Source organism: Brassica rapa, chromosome A03 (genome assembly GCF_000309985.2).
Source record: "Brassica rapa cultivar Chiifu-401-42 chromosome A03, CAAS_Brap_v3.01, whole genome shotgun sequence".
NCBI lineage: Eukaryota > Viridiplantae > Streptophyta > Magnoliopsida > Brassicales > Brassicaceae > Brassica > Brassica rapa.
The window spans coordinates 35,872,463-35,898,789 of NC_024797.2; the positions used below are offsets into that span (position 1 = coordinate 35,872,463).

The 26,327-nt window shown below is 44.2% G+C and overlaps 1 protein-coding gene, 1 long non-coding RNA gene and 2 other non-coding genes across 4 annotated transcripts; 3 read left to right on the plus strand and 1 right to left on the minus strand.

Moving 5' to 3' along the window:
- Positions 1 to 741: 741 nt before the first annotated feature.
- On the minus strand, positions 742 to 4,859 carry LOC117132760. The gene is made up of 2 exons (XR_004456294.1): positions 3,611 to 4,859; positions 742 to 3,571 (listed from the first exon to the last, which is right to left on the minus strand). It is a non-coding gene; the product is annotated as an uncharacterized LOC117132760 (long non-coding RNA).
- A 5-nt stretch (positions 4,860 to 4,864) lies between these two features.
- Positions 4,865 to 4,970, plus strand: LOC117133168. The gene has a single exon (XR_004457009.1). It is a non-coding gene; the product is annotated as a small nucleolar RNA R71 (small nucleolar RNA).
- Positions 4,971 to 7,006: 2,036 nt separating this feature from the next.
- LOC117133174 lies at positions 7,007 to 7,112 on the plus strand. The gene has a single exon (XR_004457015.1). It is a non-coding gene; the product is annotated as a small nucleolar RNA R71 (small nucleolar RNA).
- Positions 7,113 to 13,135: 6,023 nt separating this feature from the next.
- On the plus strand, positions 13,136 to 14,455 carry LOC117132753. Its single transcript, XM_033287690.1, has one exon. The coding sequence runs from the start codon at positions 13,748 to 13,750 to the stop codon at positions 14,393 to 14,395; it is 648 nt and encodes a 215-aa protein (XP_033143581.1). The 5' UTR covers positions 13,136 to 13,747; the 3' UTR covers positions 14,396 to 14,455.
- The last annotated feature ends 11,872 nt before the right edge of the window (positions 14,456 to 26,327 follow it).

Genomic DNA, 26,327 nt, shown 5'->3' on the forward strand with positions numbered 1-26,327 from the left:
CAGGCTGTGGACGTCTCCACAGAATGTTGGCAATAGGCTTTATCTTATCATTCTCTTTTAATGATAAGGAGGAAACAGGTCTTGAACTTTGGCTCTTCAGGTTGCTCATTTGAATCTCCACCGCAAGCTTGAGACCGAGTATAGGGGAGATCCAAGCTTTAAATGAACCTCAATGAACTTCAAGACCAGGAGCACATCACCCTAACAGCTGCGCTTAAATCACTGATCCACCCTTTTGCCTTCAGCTTCAAGTACCCTCAGATCACCGGCCTTCCTCATGGCTTAGGTGGTAACCTTCTTCTTCTTGTGTGTCTTGAACAAGGAGCTCAACAACCTCGTGGCCTGTGCTTCTTAAACCGGCTTCTACACACAAGAACCTTCCCATTGCTCCACACAATGGTCAAGTCTTCCGCTTGTATGTCTTGAACTAGGAGCTCAACAACCTCGTGGCCTGCGCTTCTTAAACCAACTTCTACACACAAGTACCTTCCCATTGCTCCACACAATGGATCAAGTCTTCCTCTTGTCTTGGATAGGTGGTGAGCAAAGAACACTTCTTGTGAACCTGAAACACCACTCAAACTCCAGCAAAAATTAGATACAAGAGTATTGGGATCAATCCTTGATTAATCATCAAGTTTGATTCCCAATCTCACAAGCATTGCAACATATTAAAACAAGTCATTTTCAAGTTCTATCTTTGCAAGAAATCTCTCTAAGCACAAGCATTTTCTTTTCAGATTTATGCAAGCGACTTAGGCATTTTTAAAGCTTTTTTACTCAGCATTTAGACATGAATCTAATGCTTCAATGTAAGACAGCCACAAGACTATATGCAATAGCTTTCAATTCGGTTTCAATCCATGTATGCAAGCAGATTCAATCAATCACAACAAGCATCATTATGAACCAGAGCTAAGCATATTAACATATCTAGTAATCCTAGTAATACTGATAAGTTACTAGACATTTTTAAATGCGCTTACACTGCTGCTAGTAAGCCTAGTATAACTAGTAAGATTTTAGGATTACTAGGAAGCCAAGCTCTTTAAGTATCCTGGGACAGATTCTAAATTCATTTTATTTCATTTAGTAATCTTTTAAACAATCCTCAGGTTTTCAATCACATCACAACATCACAACCAGTCAACAACACAAGCTCATTATCAAGATGGTTTATAGAATCGCTTACAACAAGGAACCATGTTGATTCCTTTTGCATTTTGTGAAACCGGCCATGACTTTTGTTGGATCTGGGAGTCTGGATCATCACCCACCTCCTTCTCCTTCAGTTCATGGCCACCATCTTGTTTCTCATACTCAAGGCCCCTCATTGTTTCATGTCTTCTAGGCGCCATCTTCTTGGACACCATTTTGACACCGGATGAGAGAACACTTCTTGAACAAGGCGATTTGAAGAAGGTTTGCTAAGCCTTTCTATACACCTTTGCTTCCAAGGAGAATCACCATCAGGATGGACAGTAGATACAGAGAGACAAGGAGAACACTTCACGGCTTCACACTTCTTCTTCTTGAAGAATTTGAGCTCGAATGAACATGTCTTCTAGGCTTTGGTTTGAGCTGAGATGAGAGCAAGTGTTTTGCGGAAGCTACAGCTCAGGTTCTGAGTAACCTGGCTCTGATACCATATGAGATTTGTAGAGTTCTCTTCTCTGGTTGTATGTGTGTGTGTATAAACTCCTAATGGATAAAGATGAGAGCTTGCTCTAGGTGATTTAGAAGGAGAGATTGATGAGAGTTTTTATGAGAAAATAAGAGACTTAGGAACAGAGATTAAGAGACTGAGAGATTAGGAGAACAAGAGATTAGAGATTAGGGTTTCAGATTCAAGAACAAGTTTATCATTCATGAAGTGGAGAGGGGAAATCCCCCTTACTCCCTTTAGTGTTACAAAATGTCATCTAAGGCTTATATATGCCTTTACATGTATCAAAGAATAAACCTAGATCCTATGGACATAAATGCAAGATAGATTGGATGGCTTGGATTAGAGAAGAATGGTCTTTGATGTTCTGGTGCTAGCTATAAAGGAGAGGCGTGTATGGACTTGATGGATGGCTTAGATGCTTCAGTTTGAATGAGCAGCCAAGATTGATCAGTGTAGGGATAAGGCTGTAAAGGTAAAGCACCTTTCCCTTTCCAGCCTGTCTCTTGGACCACATTTATCCTAAGGTATATTCCTTTGCTTCCATCTCACTCCAACGGTCACATGATTTGAATCATGTCGTGCCCACACCTTGCATTCTTCTTCTTTTGGCTAACCGGATGAATGGATGAGGCTCGGGTGTTGTACGGTCGATGTACGGCCTGTCTGGTCCGTACACTCGCCCTAACTATGACAACACTTATCCTTCCTCTTTGGTTGATCAATTCCTCTTCTTGATTTGCCCTATCTTTGCACCTGAGGCCATCTTCTCTCTAACTCCTCCAAACACTTCACATGATCAGTCTAAGTCTCTCCTAGACTTGACTTCACAAGATAGATACTTCAGAACACTTCTGAAGCTTGATGGAACTCTTCTGGACATCTTCTAGAGCTTGCCCTATTAATGTACAAGCTCTAACTCCTCTTCAGTTCAACACCAAGAATAAACTAGGTTATCTCCAGGCACCAAGACGAACATGCTGAACGTCCCCTCTGCAAAAGTCAAGGTACAATCCTGGGACGATGCAAGAAGCTACAGCTACAACATCAACACCTCAAGGAGCATCAAGTATGCTAAACGCAGCAAGGAAACTTGCACGGAGATCCCCTTGAAAGTCCATTACAGCCTTTACGAGCTCGAGAAGAACACGCAAGGCCGATAGAATCAAGCATGAAAATCCTCAGTTTCGGCATCTGGGTCTTGCTAAACCTACTCATCCCCCTGGTCCTTAGTCTCGCCAAGATTCTCCCTCTTAGAATTCCTGGGTCCTGACCCATACACTCCTCCACACGATTCGTGGAGCCAGAGAGCCTCAAGAAACACAAACTGAAGTTAGGCCTGAACTAAGGCCGAGTACAGCCACAAGAGAAGCACAAGCACCTGGGTATGAGCAGAAGCATCACCCTTTATGTAGGCATTCCTGGCTTCTTCATCAAACTTTCTGCCAACTCCGGCAAATCTCCAACGTAGGGGTAATGTCTCATCCTTATAAAGGAGAAGAAGAAAGTCCTACAGGCTCGATCTGATCTCGCACGACGGTAATGTCCACCCTTAGAGCGTTTATTAGGTCCTACATTGTGGTCCTTCCTGATTCTCCACTTCCAGGTCATCCGAATCAAAGGTCATGCACCTCCAACCATGCTACAAATCCTTTCACACCGAGCACAAGTACATCTGAGAACGATCAACAAAGGCAGCATGATACTACAATGCAACTTATAAAGTCCTATGAAGAAAGTCATGTTATTTCCTGCCTTCAAACATGAAGCCAGAAAATAAGGAGCAAACTATTGGGGAAAAATATTCCATGAAGAGATTACTCCAGCTTTAGTCTTCCAGGTCCCTGCCCCCAGGGTCCGGGTTCCTGCCTCTGGGTCCTGGGTCCCTGCCCCAAGGTCTGGGCCCTGCCTCCGGTCATGGGTCCCTGCCCCCAGGTCTGAGACCTTCCTCCATCTTCCAGGCCAAGTGTTTTCTCCTGCCTTAAGATAAATGGAAATCTTCCATTTTTTAGGTAACCAGCTTAGAAAAGAAGGAATCTTCCTAAATCCAAGAGAAAGAGGAAGTATTCCAATATGATAAGCCGCCCTTGAGAAGAATGGAAAGATTCTATTATCTAAGGATATATGGAATATTTCCAAACCCTAAGAGAGAGGCACGACCTCCAATATAAAGATAGGTTGCTAAACCTTAAGAAGAAGAGGAACACGTCCATCTATGGGAGAAAACATCCAACTCCAGAGCATACGAATTCAACAGCCGCCAAGGCTATATTTCACCGAGAAGACCTTATCCTACGAGAGGTCGATGACAGGCTGATCCCGGTGATTACTACCATGAAGATGACGTCCTATGCTCTCTACAGCACGCCTACAACTCCACATACTGGTCCAGGCCACGATCTCCAGCACACCGACAGTGACACTCCATGCTCATCAAAGCATATCGAAGATCCATGCTACCTGCAGCATATCGACTACTCCACCATATGTTCTGGCCATGCGCCCCTAGAACAGATGGCTCATATCTCCTACAGAGCTACATGCTCCCAAGGTCATGTGCCCATCAAGGCCACGTGCCCAACCAGGCTCCGCACCTCCATCAGAGCTATGTGCTCCTTAGGCCAAGTGCCCATTAGGCTACGTGCCCACTTAGGCTCCGTGCCTCCACCAATACATGACCTACGAACGGCTTGATCCCTCATTGAATACGTAGGCAATCCCCCCTGAAGGATGCAGCTATAAATCCCAAACATCTTCCGCGGTTCTTCAAGGACTGATACCACTCAAATTACCCTAAGGAGTGTTACTCTCATCAAAAGAGGTTCAGATGTAGTACTTAGGGATCAAATCCACAAGGAGCTAGGGAACAATTAAATCTAGTGTTTATTAATTCTAAGAGTTGTAAATGTTTAAATGAAATTGCAATAGTAACAAGCGAAGTAAATAGTAAATTTAACTTGATTGGAAATGATATTAGATGCAGGGCCACTATTCAGGTGTTGGAGATGCAGGGCTACAGACTTCATTCGTTCAGAGTCAGTGTTTTTGGTGCTGCTGCTGTTAGCAAGGTTTTCGATAAGTCTCACAGCTTCTAATGGATTCCGAGTAGTGAAGTTTCCTTCACTCGCCGTATCAAGAGCCATTTGATACTGTAAGGCGAGACCTCGGAAGAAAGTGCTTAACAGCTGCACTTCGTTAAATCCGTGGTGTGGACAGTCTCGCTGGAAGAACCTAAATCTAATCCACGCATCTTTGAAGGACTCTCCAGCCTCCTGCGAGAATGTGGAAATTTTGTTCCGAAGTTCTTCAGCTCGCACCTCATCGAAGAAGTTTCGTAAGAAAGCATTCTTGACGTCGGCCCAGGATGTTAAGGATCCTGTGGGTTGCTGCCTAAGCCAGTGCATCGCTTTTCCATTCAGCGTGTATCTGAAGAGCTTGCGCAGCAGGTAATCTTCGGGGACTCCTTCCATCCGAATAGCAGCTATTAAATTCTCGAACCGTTCTAGATGGTCCATAGGATGCTCGTGCGGTAACCCAGAGTAGGGTATCTGCGACACGAGAGTGTAGTATTGAGGCTTCAGCTCGAAATTCTGCTTCTGGATCTCTGGAAGTCGAATAGCTGATCTGTTGGATAGTACTCATCTGGGCGATTGTAGTCGGCCAGTGGTTTCGATCGAGCTTCCTCGTCTACAGGTTGAGCAGCTCCTGTAGCATCAGCATCAGGGATTACAGTCCCCTGAGCGTCTATTTTCCGACCTGTTGCATTACGCAGATGACTGACCTGGTCATACATGTTTTCGTTCTCGTCCTGTGTTAGAATAATAATGTTTACCATTTTTGACGACACGGTATCGATCGACGTACGCGGTGTAATATCGATCGTTGCCGAACGATTAGGGTCGATCGACGATGAAGGTCTGGTGTCGGTCGACGGTTGATTGTGAGTATCGATCGACGACGAAGTTGTTGCGTCGAGCGATGTGGAACGTTGACCTCTACGGATGGTGTGTTCCAAGTGAGCAGGATCGTCTGAGAACAACAAATCTTTCTCCTTGTTGCTTCAAGTAGTGCTGGGCATGCACCTGAAAAGACAAGAAAAAGATTATGTTAGAAAGGGGGTAGAGAAAAGAATAAGAATCAATAAAACTAAATCTAATGGCGATCAAAGCTCCCCGGCAACTGCGCCAAATTTGATACCACTCAAATTACCCTAAGGAGTGTTACCCTTGAGAAGAATGGAAAGATTCTATTATCTAAGGATATATGGAATATTTCCAAACCCTAAGAGAGAGGCACGACCTCCAATATAAAGATAGGTTGCTAAACCTTAAGAAGAAGAGGAACACGTCCATCTATGGGAGAAAACATCCAACTCCAGAGCATACGAATTCAACAGCCGCCAAGGCTATATTTCACCCCGAGAAGTCCTTATCCTACGAGAGGTCGATGACAGGCTGATCCCGGTGATTACTACCATGAAGATGACGTCCTATGCTCTCTACAGCACGCCTACAACTCCACATACTGGTCCAGGCCACGATCTACAGCACACCGACAGTGACACTCCATGCTCATCAAAGCATATCGAAGATCTATGCTCCCTGCAGCATATCTACTACTCCACCATATGTTCCGGCCATGCGCCCCCTAGAACAGATGGCTCATATCTCCTACAGAGCTACATGCTCCCAAGGTCATGTGCCCATCAAGGCCACGTGCCCAACCAGGCTCCGCGCCTCCATCAGAACTATGTGCTCCTTAGGCCAAGTGCCCATTAGGCTACGTGCCCACTTAGGCTCCGTGCCTCCACCAATACATGACCTACGAACGGCTTGATCCCTCATTGAATACGTAGGCAATTCCCCCTGAAAGATGCAGCTATAAATCCCAAACATCTTCTGCGGTTCTTCAAGGACTGATACCACTCAAATTACCCTAAGGAGTGTTACTCTCATCAAAAGAGGTTCAGATGTAGTACTTAGGGATCAAATCCACAAGGAGCTAGGGAACAATTAAATCTAGTGTTTATTAATTCTAAGAGTTGTAAATGTTTAAATGAAATTGCAATAGTAACAAGCGAAGTAAATAGTAAATTTAACTTGATTGGAAATGATATTAGATGCAGGGCCACTATTCAGGTGTTGGAGAAGCAGGGCTACAGACTTCATTCTTTCAGAGTCAGTGTTTTTGGTGCTGCTGCTGTTAGCAAGGTTTTCGATAAGTCTCACAGCTTCTAATGGATTCCGAGTAGTGAAGTTTCCTTCACTCGCCGTATCAAGAGCCATTTGATACTGTAAGGCGAGACCTCGGAAGAAAGTGCTTAGCAGCTGCACTTCGTTAAATCCGTGGTGTGGACAGTCTCGCTGGAAGAACCTAAATCTAATCCACGCATCTTTGAAGGACTCTCCAGCCTCCTGCGAGAATGTGAAAATTTTGTTCCGAAGTTCTTCAGCGCGCGCCTCATCGAAGAAGTTTCGTAAGAAAGCATTCTTGACGTCGGCCCAGGATGTTAAGGATCCTGTGGGTTGCTGCCTAAGCCAATGCATCGCTTTTCCATTCAGCGCGTATCTGAAGAGCTTGCGCAGCAGGTAATCTTCGGGGACTCCTTCCATCCGAATAGCAGCTATTAAATTCTCGAACCGTTCTAGATGGTCCATAGGATGCTCGTGCGGTAACCCAGAGTAGGGTATCTGCGACACGAGAGTGTAGTATCGAGGCTTCAGCTCGAAATTCTGCTTCTGGATCTCTGGAAGTCGAATAGCTGATCTGTTGGATAGTACTCATCTGGGCGATTGTAGTCGGCCAGTGGTTTCGATCGAGCTTCCTCGTCTACAGGTTGAGCAGCTCCTGTAGCATCAGCATCAGGGATTACAGTCCCCTGAGCGTCTATTTTCCGACCTGTTGCATTACGCAGATGACCGTCTTGGTCATACATGTTTTCGTTCTCGTCCTGTGTTAGATTAATAATGTTTACCATTTTTGACGACACGGTATCGATCGACGTACGCGGTGTAATATCGATCGTTGTCGAACGATTAGGGTCGATCGACGATGAAGGTCTGGTGTCGGTCGACGGTTGATTGTGAGTATCGATCGACGACGAAGTTGTTGCGTCGAGCGATGTGGATGGTTGACCTCTACGGATGGTGTGTTCCAAGTGAGCAGGATCGTCTGAGAACAACAAATCTTTCTCCTTATTGCTTCAAGTACTGCTGGGCATGCACCTGAAAAGACAAGAAAAAGATTATGTTAGAAAGGGGGTAGAGAAAAGAATAAGAATCAATAAAACTAAATCTAATGGCGATCAAAGCTCCCCGGGAACTGCGCCAAATTTGATACCACTCAAATTACCCTAAGGAGTGTTACCCTTGAGAAGAATGGAAAGATTCTATTATCTAAGGATATATGGAATATTTCCAAACCCTAAGAGAGAGGCACTGTAGAAACCCTTTAAAAAAAAAAAAAAAAATATTATTATTTAGTGGTTTTACCGCGGGCAATGGATGGTCGAAGAATTGATCTTGGGTGAACCATAAGCTGCTGGACCATGGTTAGAAAAGTGTTAGATTGATCAGACGGCAGTTTTGGAAGAATCACATTTTTGAAGCACGACGGTTTAGAAGCTCGACGTTTTTGAAGATTGACGTTTCTTCATCGCGAAGTTTTCTCAGAATATCTTCGTATCAGTAAAATATTATTCTGAAGACATTATAAGTCGGAAGCAGGACGGGAATTAAGCAGGACGGGAAGCAAGCACGACGGGATTGAAGCACGAGGTGCCGCGAAACCTGCGATCGGAGCATGCTGAGCGACATGTGTGCGCTGAGTGTCAATCTGGATGAGGTCAGGCCGTGGATCAGACATCTGGAGGGCATGGTGTCACTCTGCATGATGTCCTGGTCATGCCATCAGACATGTGGAGCACGAGGTGCCGCGACGCATGCGTCCGGAGCCATGCGAGGCGAAACACGGGCTGCCACACGGCTTGTTTCTGATTGGTTGATGCATCCTATATAAACCCCACGACCCCAGCTCATTTTAAACCATCCAGCACACCTGAAACTCAGAGAAAAACGTGAGAGAGAAAGCTAGAGAAAGAAAGTTCGAGTTTCGATCGTTTTCGAGCGATTTAGGCAGTTTTCGAGAACAGTTACTCTGCCGATTTTGAGTCAGCACTTGGAGAAGATTCTGTTCAAGTGAAGAGAGATCAGTTCTAGTGGAGACCAGTTCAAGTGAAGATCAGTCCAGACGTGGGTCTACTTGTGAAGGTCGGGAAAGGGTTCGGATCACAGAAGTCGGGTTTGGGGTCAAGGCCACGGTCAACCAAAAACTGTGAGTTATAATCAATTGATTGCTGAGTTGTTTTTATGCAGGGTCCCGTTACTTGGAAGTTGGATCATGGCGAGAGGCCAGGTTTAACTGAGTAACGGTTTGAGTAGTTAATAATTGAGGTTTTGTTGATTAAGTTGATAGCATGCTTAGTTATTGCTTGAGAACCGTAGTAGCATGCTAATGGTTAGGTTGATTGGTTAGTTAGCGAATGCAGAATGCTTAGATGATATCGCTAAGTTGTGGATAGTTAGGTATTCTGGAATTAGTCTTTATGCTAGATTCTGGAATGTGGTTGATTGTGTTGTGATTATTACTTGAAACCTTGTGTTATTTTTACCGGGTTTAGTATTAATCGTATATTGGCCGATAGCATTTGTGTAACCCACAATGCTAGGCATATTGGGGTGAGTTAGTGTTCCTTCAGACCTCGTACCCGGCGGGTTCAAGGAAACCCCTTATTCGCTGGATCGGGAAGACTCAGACGAACGGTGTCATGTACTATGGCTGAGTATTACACGACGGTGTAATGGGGCAGTGACCCAAAGGACTGTGGGCTGTCGCGCGGTGACCCGAAGGACTGTGGGCCGCGGTCGGTTGAAAGTTCCTTCTTCCGGCCTTTGTGGTAGGGAGATAGGATATTGCCGATAGTGAAGGAGGAACCTAACGTCACCAGGGCCCGAGTTTGTTATATATATTATATCGTGTTTTGGGTTGTTAAACCCTGGTTTAAATCGAGTTTGAGTTTGGTGATAAGCTAGTAATTAGCGTAATGCTAGTTATCTTGCTATGGTTTACCGCTGCGTATGTCGAATATTGCTTATTGTAATTAATTTGTGTTGTTAGGTGAACCTCTCGCTTTAGATTGTTTGGGGTGGGATAGCGAGGGGTTGTATTTGTTAGTGGGGGATTGTAACTCGCTGAGTAATGCTAGATTACTCACTCCTCACTCGTTGTTGTTTTCAGGTGACCAGTAGTGAGCTCGTAGAAAGCGCGGGAGGCTAGGCTGGCTGGTGTAGATTTGCATCTTTTTGCTTAAGACGCTTTGAGACTATAAGTATGTACTTTCGCTTTCTTGGCATGCCACCACTTGTATAATATTTTGTGTATTGTAAACCAGATATTATATAAGATAAATAAAGCGAATGTTTTGTGAAACTGCCTTGTTGTTCTGATATTAGCTTGTCCGAGCTAACACAACGTCAGATTAGAGTACGGGTTGAGAAGCCTTAGGCTTTGGTCTGACGGGACGTGTTAGTGGGCGGCCTGGCCTAGTTACAAATTGCACTTTTTGTAACTTTGGCTGGATTGTCCGTTAACCCGTCTTGTAGCGCTCCTGAGCCTTGGTAGACAGTCCGGCCGTCGGTCATGTTCTTGTTTGATTGTTGGCCGGTGGTTTGACCTATGCCTAGAACGGTTCGGGGGTGTTACAGGCACGACCTCCAATATAAAGATAGGTTGCTAAACCTTAAGAAGAAGAGGAACACGTCCATCTATGGGAGAAAACATCCAACTCCAGAGCATACGAATTCAACAGCCGCCAAGGCTATATATCACCCCGAGAAGACCTTATCCTACGAGAGGTCGATGACAGGCTGATCCCGGTGATTACTACCATGAAGATGACGTCCTATGCTCTCTACAGCACGCCTACAACTCCACATACTGGTCCAGGCCACGATCTCCAGCACACCGACAGTGACACTCCATGCTCATCAAAGCATATCGAAGATCTATGCTCCCTGCAGCATATCTACTACTCCACCATATGTTCCGGCCATGCGCCCCCTAGAACAGATGGCTCATATCTCCTACAGAGCTACATGCTCCCAAGGTCATGTGCCCATCAAGGCCACGTGCCCAACCAGGCTCCGCGCCTCCATCAGAGCTATGTGCTCCTTAGGCCAAGTGCCCATTAGGCTACGTGCCCACTTAGGCTCCGTGCCTCCACCAATACATGACCTACGAACGGCTTGATCCCTCATTGAATACGTAGGCAATCCCTCCTGAAGGATGCAGCTATAAATCCCAAACATCTTCCGCGGTTCTTCAAGGACTGAAACCACTCAAATTACCCTAAGGAGTGATACTCTTATCAAAAGAGGTTCAGATGTAGTACTTAGGGATCAAATCCACAAGGAGCTAGGGAACAATTAAATCTAGTGTTTATTAATTCTAAGAGTTGTAAATGTTTAAACGAAATTGCAATAGTAACAAGCGAAGTAAATAGTAAATTTAACTTCATTGGAAATGATATTAGATGCGGGGCCACTATTCAGGTGTTGGAGATGCAGGGCTACAGACTTCATTCGTTCAGAGTCAGTGTTTTTGGTGCTGCTGCTGTTAGCAAGATTTTCGATAAGTCTCACAGCTTCTAATGGATTCCGAGTAGTGAAGTTTCCTTCACTCGCCGTATCAAGAGCCATTTGATACTGTAAGGCGAGACCTCGGAAGAAAGTGCTTAGCAGCTGCACTTCGTTAAATCCGTGGTGTGGACAGTCTCGCTGGAAGAACCGAGCGTCCTCGTCTACAGGTTGAGCAGATCCTGTAGCATCAGCATCAGGGATTACAGTCCCCTGAGCGTCTATTTTCTGACCAGTTGCATTACGCAGATGACCGTCCTGGTCATACAGGTTTTCGTTCTCGTCCTGTGTTAGAATAATAATGTTTACCATTTTTGACAACTTGGTATCGATCGACGTACGCGGTGTAATATCGATCGTTGTCGAACGATTAGGGTTGATCGACGATGAAGGTCTGGTGTCGGTCGACGGTTGATTGTGAGTATCGATCGACGACGAAGTTGTTGCGTCGAGCGATGTGGATGGTTGACCTCTACGGATGGTGTGTTCCAAGTGAGCAGGATCGTCTGAGAACAACAAATCTTTCTCCTTGTTGCTTCAAGTACTGCTGGGCATGCACCTGAAAAGACAAGAAAAAGATTATGTTAGAAAGGGGGTAGAGAAAAGAATAAGAATCAATAAAACTAATTCTAATGGCGATCAAAGCTCCCCGGCAACTGCGCCAAATTTGATACCACTCAAATTACCCTAAGGAGTGTTACTCTCATCAAAAGAGGTTCAGATGTAGTACTTAGGGATCGAATCCACAAGGAGCTAGAGAACAATTAAATCTAGTGTTTATTAAATCTAAGAGTTGTAAATGTTGAAATGAAATTACAATAGTAACAAGCGAAGTAAATAGTAAATGTAACTTGATTGGAAATGATATTAGATGCAGGGCCACTACTCAGTGATCAGCTGTCGCATGTTTCACTGGTTAACAAGCTAGATCTCGTGTCTCAACGGTTAGTATGTTGACAACGAAAGAGTGTCGATCGATGGTCCTATTGGGACATCGACTGATACAACTTTGCCTACGTCGACCGATAGTCAGTTGAGGACATCGATCAACGGGTTCTAGCCAAGCCTATGCGCGAGTATGATATGCCCTATTAAGATACTAAATTGGCGGTTAGCCCGCTCTAGAAGTCCTAATATGATAGATAGATGTCAGGATGGGATAACAAGGGTGCTTGAGTATGCAATCCTATGATCAAGTTCTAGTTAGCAAGGCTAAAACAAGCAATGAATACAAATCTATCATGAATATCACAACAAGGCAGATCTATAGTTTGGGGCTAATCCAACAAACCTATCTGAACCCTGGATCTAATAAATGAACTACTCAGACATAGCAAAGCAATTCATGACAATGAAGAAATGGAAATTCATAGTATAGATAAAAAGAAAATGAAAACAAGGAGTTCCAATCACAAGTGATCTTCTCTCCAAAACTCTCTCTCTCTCTCAAAGTAAAACTGTAACAAAAAGCTCTCCTCTGCCGTCAAAACACTTAGGCAGTATATAATCTACTAGGTTAAAAACTCGTCAGGGCATTTTCGTAATTTGGCTTAGACTTGGGCTTCAAGTCTGCTGGATCCAAAATGTCGCATGTCCAATGTCTTGACATCGATCGATGGTACTTGTGTACATCGATCGATATTAATCTTCATCTGTCGAGGCATCTCTTGGTGTCGATCGACAGCACTGGATGCGCATCGATCGATTGTTCTTCCTCTCGTCGACCTCTACATGGTCAGCTCGGGTGAAATGTCCTTTAAGCTCCAAAATGCTCCAAAGTCATTGCTTTACTCCGAAATGCACCTGAACCTGAAAACATACATAGAAGAGTAGAAAACATAGATATATATATAGTAAAACACCTATATACCATGGATGAAAATGGGTCAAATCCAAGGTATATGAAGGACCAACCTTGGTAACCGAAACCCTCAACTACAGATCAGAAGGCACCCAGGGACCGACCCTGAAATCGAGACCATCAATTACAGACCCAGAAGACCTCACGGCCTTCATCAGATAGGCAGTTCCTGCCTGACGACCAATCTCCCCCGCTGCTACTAAGGCATCGACGGTATCTACTGGCCCATATCCACATGGCAGTATCCTAAGATCAAGACTTCTGGGTTCATCAACTATCAAGGCGGGAGAATACACTACGACGAGATGTCTCCTTCTCCCTATCATTCCATAGAACTGAGTACGGATCACTTGTACACAAAAATCTCCTAACAGAGAGCTATACTTCACTGGTCACCGCTGCAAAGCCTTTCAAAGGTATAAATGCTTGGAGGTGGAGGAAGAGTACGAAGATGAAGAAGCTCATGCGAAACAGGAACTTCAAGTTTTTTCGCTTCAGTCAATGGCGGGGCTTATTACCTAGAGGACGATGCGAATCAAAGGACACATTAGCGGGGAAGAGGTGGTGGTCCTCATTGATTCAGGAGCGTCTTGCAGCTTCATTGCAACGTGGGTAGTGGAGAAACTTGGATTGCCAGTGGTGCCCACACAGGAGTTTGGAGTGGCTATTGGAGATTGCAGGGTTATGACAAGCAGTGGAAAGTGTGAAGGGTTAAAGCTAGTCATTCAAGGAATTGAGATTCAAGGAGACTTTATGCTGTTTGACTTGGGAGCTACGGACATGGTGCTAGGTTACACATGGCTGGCTTCGCTGGGAGAAACGAGATTCAACTGGGGGTTGCACATCATGCGGTTCCAGATAGACCAGGAATGGGTAACTATTACAGGAGATCCAGCATTGTTGCGTGCTAAAGTTTCCTTGAATTCGATGGAGAAGCTCTATGATAGTGAAGGGGTAGTGTATCTGTTGGAGTTGCGTGCACTATTTGAGATTTTCCAAGAGCAGCAGCAAGAAGAAAGACCTAGCATGGAGATAAGGAAGGTGCTAGGGAAGTTCAAAGGAGTGTTTAACTTGCCCACTGGCCCTCCACCAAAACGGTCCAAAGAGCATGCGATCACTCTACAAGAAAGAACGTCTCTAATCAACATACATCCCTACCGTTATTCACAATTGTAGAAGAATGAGATCGAGAAGTTAGTGCAAGAAATGCTACACGCAGGGATCATTAAGCCAAGCAATAACCATTCTCCAGCCCGGTCTTGTTAGTTAAGAAGAAAGATGGAGGGTTTCGTTTCTTTGTGGATTACCGAACAGTGAACAAGAGCACAATACCAGACCGTTATCCTATTCCAGTCATTGAGGAGCTTCTCGATGAGCTTTCAGGGGCTGCGGTGTTTTCCAAACTAGACCTGAAGTCCGGGTATCATCAGATAAGGGTATGAGATGGTGATGTGGGAAAGACGGCGTTCAAGACGCATGAAGGGCATTAAGAGTTCATAGTAATGCCTTTCGGGCTTACTAATCCCCCGGCGAGGTTCCAGTCGGTGATGAAGGACATCTTCAAGCCGTACCTGCATAAATTCGTGTTAGTCTTCTTTGACGACATATTATCTTACAGCAGAAGCGAAAAAGAACATCAGGAGCACCTTCAAATAGTGTTGCAAGTGCTGGAGAAGCACTGCTTCTATGCCAATGAGAAGAAGTGTGCATTTGCTCAGAAGAAGATTGCCTATTTGGGGCATGTAATCACTAAAGAAGGAGTCTCAGAAGATCCAGAGAAAGTAGAAGAAATGCAGAAACGGCCTCGGCCTAAGAATGTGACGTTGTTGCGGGGAATTTTGGGTCTGACGGGATATTATAGGAGGTTTGTAGTAAGTTATGGGAGAATAGCAAGGCCTATGACAGAGTTGCTAAAGAAGGATGGGTTCCAATGGTCAGTAGAGGCTTCAAAGGTGTTTGAGAAGCTGAAGGGAGCTATGTGTAGTATGCCTGTTTTGAGGTTACCTGACTTCACGAAATCCTTTGTCGTCGAGACAGATGCTTCGGGTGCGTGTATTGGGGCAGTTTTATCTCAAGATGACCGCCCTATTCCGTATATCAGCAAGGGTTTCTCGAGCCAGGGAAGAGTGAAGTCGGTATATGAACGGGAGTTACTTGCTATTGTCTTTGCGGTAACAAAATGGAGGCATTACCTCACGGGTCATAAGTTCACTATCAGGACTGATCAGAAAAGCTTGTGCCACTTGTTGGATCAGAGAGCGATTTCGGTAGAGCAACAAAAATGGACTTCTAAGCTGCTTGGACTGAACTACACCATTGAGTACCGCCCTGTGAAGGAGAACAGGGTCGCAGATGCTCTGTCTAGACGAGTAGATGTAGCATCAGAGGTCGCGGAGTGTTTGGAGTTCCAACTAACGGCTCCTTTGTCCATTGATATGGATGAGCTGGTGTTACAAGTGGAAAAAGATGAGGCGTTGCAGAGGATCATTAAGGGGGTTCTGAATAAGGAGAAGGAGTATGAAGGATATACAGTGGTGAAGGGAGTGTTGTTTAAGGAGAGGAGGCTTATGATACCGCCAAATTCACTGTTCATTCAGGCATTGTTGATGCAGTTTCATGCTAGTATCATAGGAGGACACGAAGGAGTGCTTAAAACGTTCAAAAGGATGTCTAGAGAAGTGTACTGGCCTGGAATGAAGAGTGACATCACCGAGTTCATTAAATCATGCGAGATCTGTCATAAGAATAAGTACTCAACTCTTTCTCCAGCAGGGTTATTGTCGCCTTTGCCGATTCCTGCTCAGGTTTGGTCTGATATAAGCCTAGATTTTGTAGAAGGATTGCGAATCTCAAAGGGTTACGATGTGATACTGGTGGTACTATACAGACTAACGAAATACGCACATTTCATTCCGCTCAAGCACCCCTTCACGGCGAAGACAATAGCTGATGTGTTTGTTAGAGAGATCATCAAGCTTCACGGTTTCGCTGAAACTATGGTATCTGATCGTGACAAAGTCTTTCTGAGTCATTTCTTGGCGTCTTTGTTCACTAGTCAGGGCACAGTTCTTCACAAGAGTACTGCGTATCACCCGCAAACCGATAGGCAGACGGAGGTAGTTAACAGATGCTTGGAGGCTTATCTAAGATGTTACACGGGGCGCAAACCTAACTCTTGGAGTCAGTGGCTACCATGGGCTGAGTACTGGTACAATACCTCTCACCATTCCTCTTCCAATACCACACCCGTTTTAACATCCCTAGTTTTTTTTTTGTGTGGTTAATTATGCTATTATAAATTATGTGAAACATTACATAGACGATATTACAGAAGAAAATTCTACATGCCTTACGAGGATTCACGCCTGACTGCATCTCCCTGAGTAGCCCTATGAGATCCATTCTTGATGGTACTCCTTGCGCCATGCTGAAGATCTCTTGTAAGCATTTTCTCTAATGTTATGCATAATTCGCCTTTTTCGGGAATTGAAACTCAGACTTCTTCCTGTATAAATTGCATTGTCTGGGACTCGAACCTCAGACCTGTGTGTAGAAGCCTTTCAACCTTGACCACTAGGCCACAGTTCTTTCATAAATAAACGGGTACGGGTTCTACCCGTTTAAACCCCGCTCGTCAAAGCCCGCGGGCACCTTACCCATTTTAACATCTCTAGTTATGATGGTATGAATAATACTTAAATAAAATGAGTAATAAAATGTTGGGGTCAAAATCGGTCACGACGGAATCAATGTCTAAAAGTCCGTAAAAATCAGCATTAATATTTTTACGAAAAGTAATCTTCATAAAGATATCCTTACAAAGAGCCTTGCGGTAAAATCTTGTTCAAATCTCAATCGAACCACTAAATACCGATTGTCCGAAGGAAACAGACATGTATCCAATTTGGCCACGAACAAGCTCGAGTACGACAATCGGACCACAGACAAGCCAAGCTCGATCGATACGCGGCGACCAAGCATGCACACAGCCCGGTCGCTACGTAGCGAGCGAGCGTCCATCCCGCTCGGTCGCTACGTGATCGTCCCGCTCGGTCGCTACGTAGCGACCAAACCCAAGCCAAAGCTCGGTCGCTATGTAGCGACCGAGCGCTCGTCCCGCTCGGTCGCTACGAAGCGACCGGGCTCGAGCCAAAATTCGGTCGCTGTGTAGCGATTGAACCTTTCCGAACATCGATACGACACCAGTTCTTGCATTCTCGTCAAACCTTCGAACGCTATCTCCCGAAGACCATAGCAAGCTCAGTCCATGTTTCCCGCCATTCTAATTCATCGATCAAACTTAGCGGATTAGAAACCGCGGAAAACTCGTAGTAAACGTGTCGAGTCGGAAGACGGCCCAAAGGGACCTAAAACACGACTCGAGGCCCTTCCTATGATTTTCCTAACAGAAAGCCCGTAAACCACAACATGGTTTACGCTTGGCCCACAACGAAGGATAAATGTCAAGTTTCCGCGGATAAATACGGAAGTTTTGAAGATAATTGTGAAGATCGGGAAAAATGGAATATCTCCATTTTTATGCTATGACGGCTTAAGGGCAGAAGAGTAAAAGCGTAAACCGACCTTTGAGCTAGTATATAAGGAGTCCTAGGCGAGGAGCAAGAGGGGGAAAAAGAACTTTTTAGACTCGGAATTCTCTGCACTTAGAAACTTTAGGCTTTATTCTCGATAAGTTCGGTTTCTATGACTGGCACTCAATTACTAGACGAACTCGCCCAGGCAGTTCGATCTCTTGTCCAGCTCTATCAATTGAACTACGTTCGGTTTGATCCTCGAAAGGGGTACGTAGGCAGCCTTTAACAAGGTTCAGTCCGAAATCAATCAAAAACCTTTTATTTATCTTTTTCGTCTTTTGTTATCGAGCTGCGACTCAACTAGGTTTGAGCTTTTAGGCTGCTAGAACTAAGTAACTCGCTGACAGCCTTTGCGGCCAAAGCTTTTATGATCCCTGGTAATGATCGCAACGCTCTTACGCGGACTCGAAATAACATCTACTGTTTTCTCTAAACTCGTTTGTTATCTTTTCATGATTTCCGCATATATTCGATCACTTGTCGTTGGCTCTCGCAGAGATCCGGGACCTCTGGGAAATTAGGGTTTTCCTAGTTTCCTTATTTAAACGGAAATCGACAGTGCGAATTTCGGTTCCCACAGTTTGGCGCTAGAAGGAGGGGGGGGGTTACGGATTACTCTTACTCATGGCCACAAAACGCTTGATCGAAACGATGTTTGGATATATGAAAGACAAACTCGCAGCACTGACTGCTCCTATGGCCAACGCTTACGCAAACGCCGTAGTTTTCAACAAAATCGAAAACTTAGTCGCGACCTTCCGCCACAGGAAGAGCACTAAAACAAGCTCGCGATTTCTCCCTGTAAACAAGAAGGGAAACGATAAATCTTATCAAAACCCCGTAAAGAAATCTCGATGCGTAAGGGTTTTACCAAAACACGTTTTCCGAAAACATTTCGGAAGGATAAAACTTGTTCTCCCAAAAAAACCGCTGAAAAACCCCTACGTTAATCGCGGAAAAGGAAACACAACAAAACGATTACAAAGCTCGGTCGCTACGTAGCGACCGAGCACGCACACTGCTCGGTCGCTACGTAGCGACCGAGCACGCACACGACTCGGTCGCTACGTAGCGACCGAGCACACACACTGCTCGGTCGCTACGTAGCGACCGAGCACGCACACGCTGCTCGGTTGCTACATAGCGACCGAGCACGCACACTGCTCGGTCGCTACGTAGCGACCGAGCACGCACACGCTGCTCGGTCGCTACGTAGCGACCGAGCACACACACTGCTCGGTCGCTACGTAGTGACCGAGCTCAAGCCAACTCTCCACTCGCTACATAGCGACCTGTAAGGCCTCAGAAAGGTACTCCTTTGGGTTCTCTTTTGAATCCTCGTCGAAACACTTTTCATTTCGTCTCAATCGGAGTTTCCGTTGAGATTTTACGACGAAAACAAGTAGGACTCTTCTCGGCTTGTTTCCACTAGCTACATAGCGACCTGTCAGACTGTCAGTCGCTACGTAGCGACCTGTAAGGCCTCAGAAAGGTCCCCCTTTGGGTTCTTTTTTGAATCCTCGTCGAAACGCTTTTCGTCTCAATCGGAGTTTCCGTTGAGATTTTACGAGGAAAACAAGTAGGACGCTTCTCGGCTTGCTTCCATTCGCTACGTAGCGACCTGTCAGACTGTCAGTCGCTACGTAGCAACCTGTAAGTCCTCAAAGGGTTCCTCCTTTGCGTTCTCCTTTGAATCCTCTTCGAAACGCTTTTCGTTTCGTCTCAATCGGAGTTTCCGTTGAGATTTTACGACGAAAACAAGTGGGACTCGTCTCGGCTTGCTTCCACTCGCTACGTAGCGACCTGTCAGACTGTCAGTCGCTACGTAGCGACCTGTAAGGCCTCAGAAAGGTCCTCTTTTGGGTTGTATTTTGAATCCTCGTCGAAACGCTTTTCGTTTCGTCTCAATCGTAGTTTCCGTTTAGATTTTACGACGAAAACAAGTAGGACTCTTCTCGGCTTGCTTCCACTCGCTACGTAGCGACCTGTCAGACTGTCAGTCGCTACGTAGCGACCTGTTAGGCCTCTGAAAGGTCCTCCTTTGGGTTGTCTTTTGAATCTTCATCGAAACGCTTTTCGTTTCGTCTCAATCGGAGTTTCCGTTGAGATTTTACGACGAAAACAAGTAGGACGCTTCTCGGCTTGCTTCCACTCGCTACGTAGCGACCTGTCAGACTGTCAGTCGCTACGTAGCGACCTGTAAGTCCTCAAAGGGCTCCTCCTTTGCGTTCTCCTTTGAATCCTCTTCGAAACGCTTTTCGTTTCGTCTCAATCGGAGTTTCCGTTGAGATTTTACGACGAAAACAAGTGGGACTCGTCTCGGCTCCCTTCCACTCGCTATAGCGACCGAGATGACATCCTCACTCGCTATAGCGACCTGTCAGGCCTCAAAGGGGTCCTCCTTTGCGTTCTCCTTTGAATTCTCATCGAAACGCTTCTCGTTTCGTCTCAATCGGAGTTTCCGTTGAGATATTACGACAAAAACAAGTAAACCTCATCTTAAACTCCTTTGCTTGTTTCTGCTCACCCTACCTCCATCTTTGCGTTCACTTTCGAATCTCGATCGAAACGTCTCTTGTTTCACCTCGATTGAAGTTACCATTGAGACTTTACGATATAAAAAAAAACTCAAAGACCTATTTTCTCGGATGGATTCAGATTAATCGTATAAAACGGCAATGGTTAACTTAACACCTTAGCCGCCTTAACTATAGGATTACGTTGAACCTTTTTACAAAAATCGACATCTTATCTAAGGAGAAGATAACAGTCAAGTTCGGAAGATAAATGTCAAGTTTCAAAGGATAAACACCAATATCGGAAATGGCGAACATACACGAGAATAGGAAACGGAAATGAGCACACAAAACTGAGAAGGGACAAAACTGCATCTTCGAGAGAACTAAGGTATTTCCGACTTGAAATTTTTGAAATCAGACTTGGAATTTTCGTAGGAAATTACTTTGAGGCTGCCATAGAACTTTAGGGAACGTAAAACCTAGGCGGATAGTCTAGCGAACTAAGTTTTAAGCGATTTTTCCTGTCTCGATATATTGTTCCATAATTGTTCATCCAGATCTTGCAAACCGATCTAAACTCTCCGAAAGTCGAGAAACGATCGCCACACATATCAAGCTCACTTCCTAAAGAGAGAAAAAGTTAGAGACATGAATGTCGTCTTAAAACCGATTCGTTTCTGGCAATTTTCTCGGAACCGACATATCCCAAGTCGTCAACGTGGAAACAACCAAATCACAGTCCAAGCGTCGTCTATAAATCGTCCCGAATTATCGATCATTCCAAACATCAGGAGAGGAAACGTACACAACCCTTCAAAGTATCGGTTCAACCGTTTTTCTTTCGTAAAAAAAAAGGGGAGTAGGTACGTATACTATACTCGTATACTCCCAAACTTCAAAAAACTTCTGCAAATCGTCAAGAATAGGCAAACGACAATCTTAATATTCGTCTAAACGCTAGCAACATATCCAGACGATCATGAACATAATCTCAAAAACTATACATCATTTCTTGTCGCAATCATGCGTACAGAAAACTTGTACCAATATCAAACTGAAACTCGACGATTAGCCAAAGTATTGAAGCCTTTTCCGGCTTCAGAAAGCCAGTTTCGTTTTAAAATTTTCTACGAGAAATCTTCAATCACCAAAGCATTTCTTTCAGTTTCCGTTGTACCAAGTAAGTCACGGAAAAGCATCGAAAACATTTGCGACGAAGAAAACTCGAGAATATATGTAGCATCGTGCACATTAAAAGGAGCATTTTCCTCCCGATGGTTAGCTAGAACCACTTCTGGTTGACCAATTCGTTCAAGAAACGAATGTGTCATGAGAATCCTCTCGAAAAACCTATGAAAAGCGTTCCGCGACTAGATCGTATTGAAATAAACTTCGGTAATACTCCATGGGTAACTCCAAGCAACTTTCATCTAAGATCAAAATCACAGCGGGAACGTTTCTCGTAGAACCCGCAGAAACAATGCTACTTTGACATATGTTTACATATCACTGATTTACAACCTTCGTAAAATCGGTTATATGATATGATAAATTATCATGTAGCCCACAGTCGGAAATCATATGATAAATTCTTCGTAACGAAACTAAGTCCTAACAACCAAACGGTTAACGGAAAATCTAAACTTTTCGAAAATTGACCAAGTTCAATACGCTCCACAATTCACTTTAAGCCCGCAACGTTTTAACCATAATACGCGGCATGTAAGGAAAAATTCGTAACAAAGCTTCTAGAGCTGTACGAAACATCCTAAAAAATGCACGAAATACATCTCGGAAGGCCAACTCTTCACAAAGAACCATGAAGGAAAACGCTTGTTCCCATGGACAAATTTACACGACACCTCAGTCATAATTCCTCGATCGCAAATAAAGCTATTAGCATCCGAGCAGGAACAACAATTTTTGGCTGCGAACATTCATAGTCAAACCAGAACGTTTCTCAAACACAGGGCTAATACTAAACCCTCGCAACATCGCGAAATATCTTCAAAGCTCGCGAACATTTCAAGCACGAAACGTGGCATACGAAAGAATAACAAATCTTCAGCATCGTGAGACGTCGCGGACGCCTGAAGATTAGTTCTTCGACGAAATTTCCTTCCTCGATAAAAACACCTTCATGGAAGACCAGACAGTCATACGCACTAACATCTTCTCAAAACATATTCTTCGCGGAGACTCAAAATAGTAATTTTTACCATTAAGTTTGTTGCTGATCACAACAAACTCTTAAACGTCCTAAACAGACTTAGCCATCTCGTAGAAGATGACTCTCTTACATCCGACACAAGGATAATAGCGCTATAAAAGAAATTCAAAATTTTGGTCTAGCACTTCCGGTTTCCGGAGAGATGCTCGATTCGTATCAAACAAGTCGTATAAGCCGAGAACCTATCGCAGACTTTAAATCGATACGAATCAGGAAGAAATCGCAACAGGAAAAACGATAGCCGGCCAGTCACCGCACAATCCTTAAACCGAAAGTAAACCTAGGTCTTGCCCTAAACCCAGCGCACTGGTCTCTAACATCTCTAGGCATAGTATCAAACACCCTGATACGAGATCCCAAAATTTGTCTCTTTGCCAATATTCGAACGTCTTCAGAAAAATCCCGCAAGTTTACACACTGCGGAAAACTCTCGAAACAGATTATGGATATGGCAATACACACAGAGTTAGATTACGAGACGACAACTCGTAGTCTTCCCTCTACACCCATACAAAATGCCATCGGCAGCAAGCCAAGCTCGATCGATACGCAGCGACCAAGCATGCACACAGCCCGGTCGCTACGTAGCGAGCGAGCATCCGTCCCGCTCGGTCGCTACGTAGCGACCGAGCTCGAACCAAAACTCGGTCGCTACGTAGCGACCAAGCGATTGTCCCGCTCGGTGGCTACGTAGCGACCGAGCGCTCGTCCCGCTCGGTCCCTACGAAGCGACCGGACTCGAGCCAAAATTCGGTCGCTGTGTAGCGATTGAACCTTTCCGAACATCGATACGACACCAGTTCTTGCATTCTCGTCAAACCTTCGAACGCTATCTCCCGAAGACCGTAGCAAGCTCAGTCCATGTTTCCCGCCATTCTAATTCATCGATCAAACTTAGCGGATTAGAAACCGCGGAAAACTCGTAGTAAACGTGTCGAGTCGGAAGACGGCCCAAAGGGACCTAAAACACGACTCGAGGCCCATCCTATGATTTTCCTAACCAAAAGCCCGTAAACCATAGCATGGTTTACGCTTGGCCCACAAGGAAGGATAAATGTCAAGTTTTCGCGGATAAATACGGAAGTTTTGAAGATAATTGTGAAGATCGGGAAAAATGGAATATCTCCATTTTTATGCTATGACGGCTTAAGGGCAGAAGAGTAAAAGCGTAAACCAACCTTGGAGCTAGTATATAAAGAGTCCTAGGCGAGGAGCAAGAGGGGGAAAAAGAACTTTTTAGACTCAGAATTCTCTGCACTTAGAAACTTTAGGCTTTATTCTCGACAAGTTCGGTTTCTATGACTGGCACTCAATTACTAGACGAACTCGCCCAGGCAGTTCGATCTCTTGTCCAGCTCTATGAATTGAACTACGTTCGGCTTGATCCTTGAAAGGGGTACGTAGGCAGCCTTTAACAAGGTTCAGTCCGAAATCAAACAAAAACCTTTTATTTATCTTTTTCGTCTTTTGTTATCGAGCTGCGACTCAACTAGGTTTGAGCTTTTAGGCTGCTAGAACTAAGTAACTCGCTGACAGCCTTTGCGGCCAAAGCTTTTATGATCCCTGGTAATGATCGCAACGCTCTTACGCGGACTCGAAATAAGATCTACTGTTTTCTCTAAACTCGTTTGTTATCTTTTCATGATTTCCGCATATATTCGATCACTTGTCGTTGGCTCTCGCAGAGATCCGGGACCTCTGGGAAATTAGGGTTTTCCTAGTTTCCTTATTTAAACGGAAATCGACAGTGCGAATTTCGGTTCCCACATAAAAGTACGAAATAAAGTAAAGGTAAGCAAAGGAGTTCAAGATCTTCTATGTTTTGTAGTTTAGATCTATCTCTCCAATCCTAAGCTCCCTCTCTCTAATGGTGGCTTCTTGCTTCTGTCCAAAACTAGGTCTAAAAAGTCTCTAGGCAAGTCTGCCACTAAGATAATACAAAACCCTAATAATATAGCCTAACAACTGGCAAGGAACTTAGAATATAATTATTGAAACTTTTGTGAAACTTGCTGATACCACTCAAATTACCCTAAGGAGTGTTACTCTCATCAAAAGAGGTTCAGATGTAGTACTTAGGGATCGAATCCACAAGGTGCTAGGGAACAATTAAATCTAGTGTTTATTAATTCTAAGGGTTGTAAATGTTTAAATGAGATAGCAATAGTAACAAGCAAAGTAACTAGTAAACGTAACTTGGTTGGAAATGATATTAGATGCAGGGACACTATTCAGGTGTTGGAGATTATAATACCTATAGATGCCTGATTGTTGCATACATGATATATTAGAGCTCAATCGCTTAACTCAGTGATCAGCTGTCGCATGTTTCACTGGTTAACAGGCTAGATCTCGTGTCTCAACGGTTAGTATGTCGACAACGAGAGAGTGTCGATCTATGGTCCTATTGGGATGTCGACCGATATACCTTTGCCAACGTCGATCGATAGTCAGTTGAGGACATCGATCGACGGGTTCTAGCCAGGCCTATGCGCGAGTATGAAATGCCCTATTAAGATACTAAATTGGCGGTTAGCCCTCTCTAGCAGTCCTAATATGATAGATAGCTGTCAGGAAGGGATAACAAGGGTGCTTGAATATGCAATCCTATGATCAAGTCCTAGTTAGCAAGGCTAAAACAAGCAATGAATATAAATCTATCATGAATATCACAACAAGGCAGATATATAGTTTGGGGCTAATCCCACAAACCTATCTGAACCCTGGATCTAATAATTGAACTACTCAGACATAGCAAAGCAATTCATAAAAATGAAGAAATAGAAACTCATAGTATAGATGAAAAGAAATGATAACAAGGAGTTCCAATCACAAGTGATCTTCTCTCCAAAACTTGTAACAAAAAGGTCTCTACCAAAAAGCTCTTCTGCCGTCAAAACACTTAGGCAGTATATAATCTACTAGGTTAAAAACTCGTCAGGGCATTTTCGTAATTTGGCTTGACCTTGGGTTTTAAGTCTGCTGAATCCAAAATGTCGCGTGTCTGATGTCTCGACATCGATCGATGGTACTTGTGTACATCGATCGATATTAATCTTCATTTGCCGAGGTATCTCCTGGTATCGATCGTCAGCACTGATGCGCATCGATCGATTGTTCTTCCTCTCGTCGACCTCTACGTGGTCAGCTCGGGTGAAATGTCCTTTAAGCTCCAAAATGCTCCAAAGTCATAGCTTTACTCCGAAATGCACCTGAACCTGAAAACATACCTAGAAAAGTAGAAAACATAGATATATATATAGTAAAACACCTATATATATACCATGGATGAAAACGGGTCAAGTCCAAGGTATATCACTTGCAATCTTCAAATTTGTCATTAACTCGTGGGTGGCTTGTCGTTGATCGATGATGCAAGTCTTTCATCGATCGATTATTCTTGGTAACCGTTGGTCGATATTCTGAATAAATAATCGACCATCTTCTATTTTCAGCAAAGCTCAAAAGGTCTCCAAATAGCTCCAAATACATCAGTTTCCTCTAGTAAGTACCTGAACCTATAATTACTCTAAATAAACTCTATATAGTAGTAAATATACCTTAAACACTTATATACCATGGCTAATAATAGGTAAAATCCATGGTCTATCAATAGACAGGATCCTTATTCCTGGATAATTTGGTATGGAAGGCCCGAAATGACAAGCTCTTTAGGGGAATAGACAAGGATCCATTGGAGCTAGTTCGTTATGGAGAGAGTGAGTGTCAGACCTGGTTTAATGGAAACAAAATGGTGTCACCTA

Bases quoted from the DNA above. Each gene is read 5' to 3' on its own strand.
- LOC117132753 (XM_033287690.1), top strand. From the start codon at position 13,748: ATGCGAATCAAAGGACACATTAGCGGGGAAGAGGTGGTGGTCCTCATT.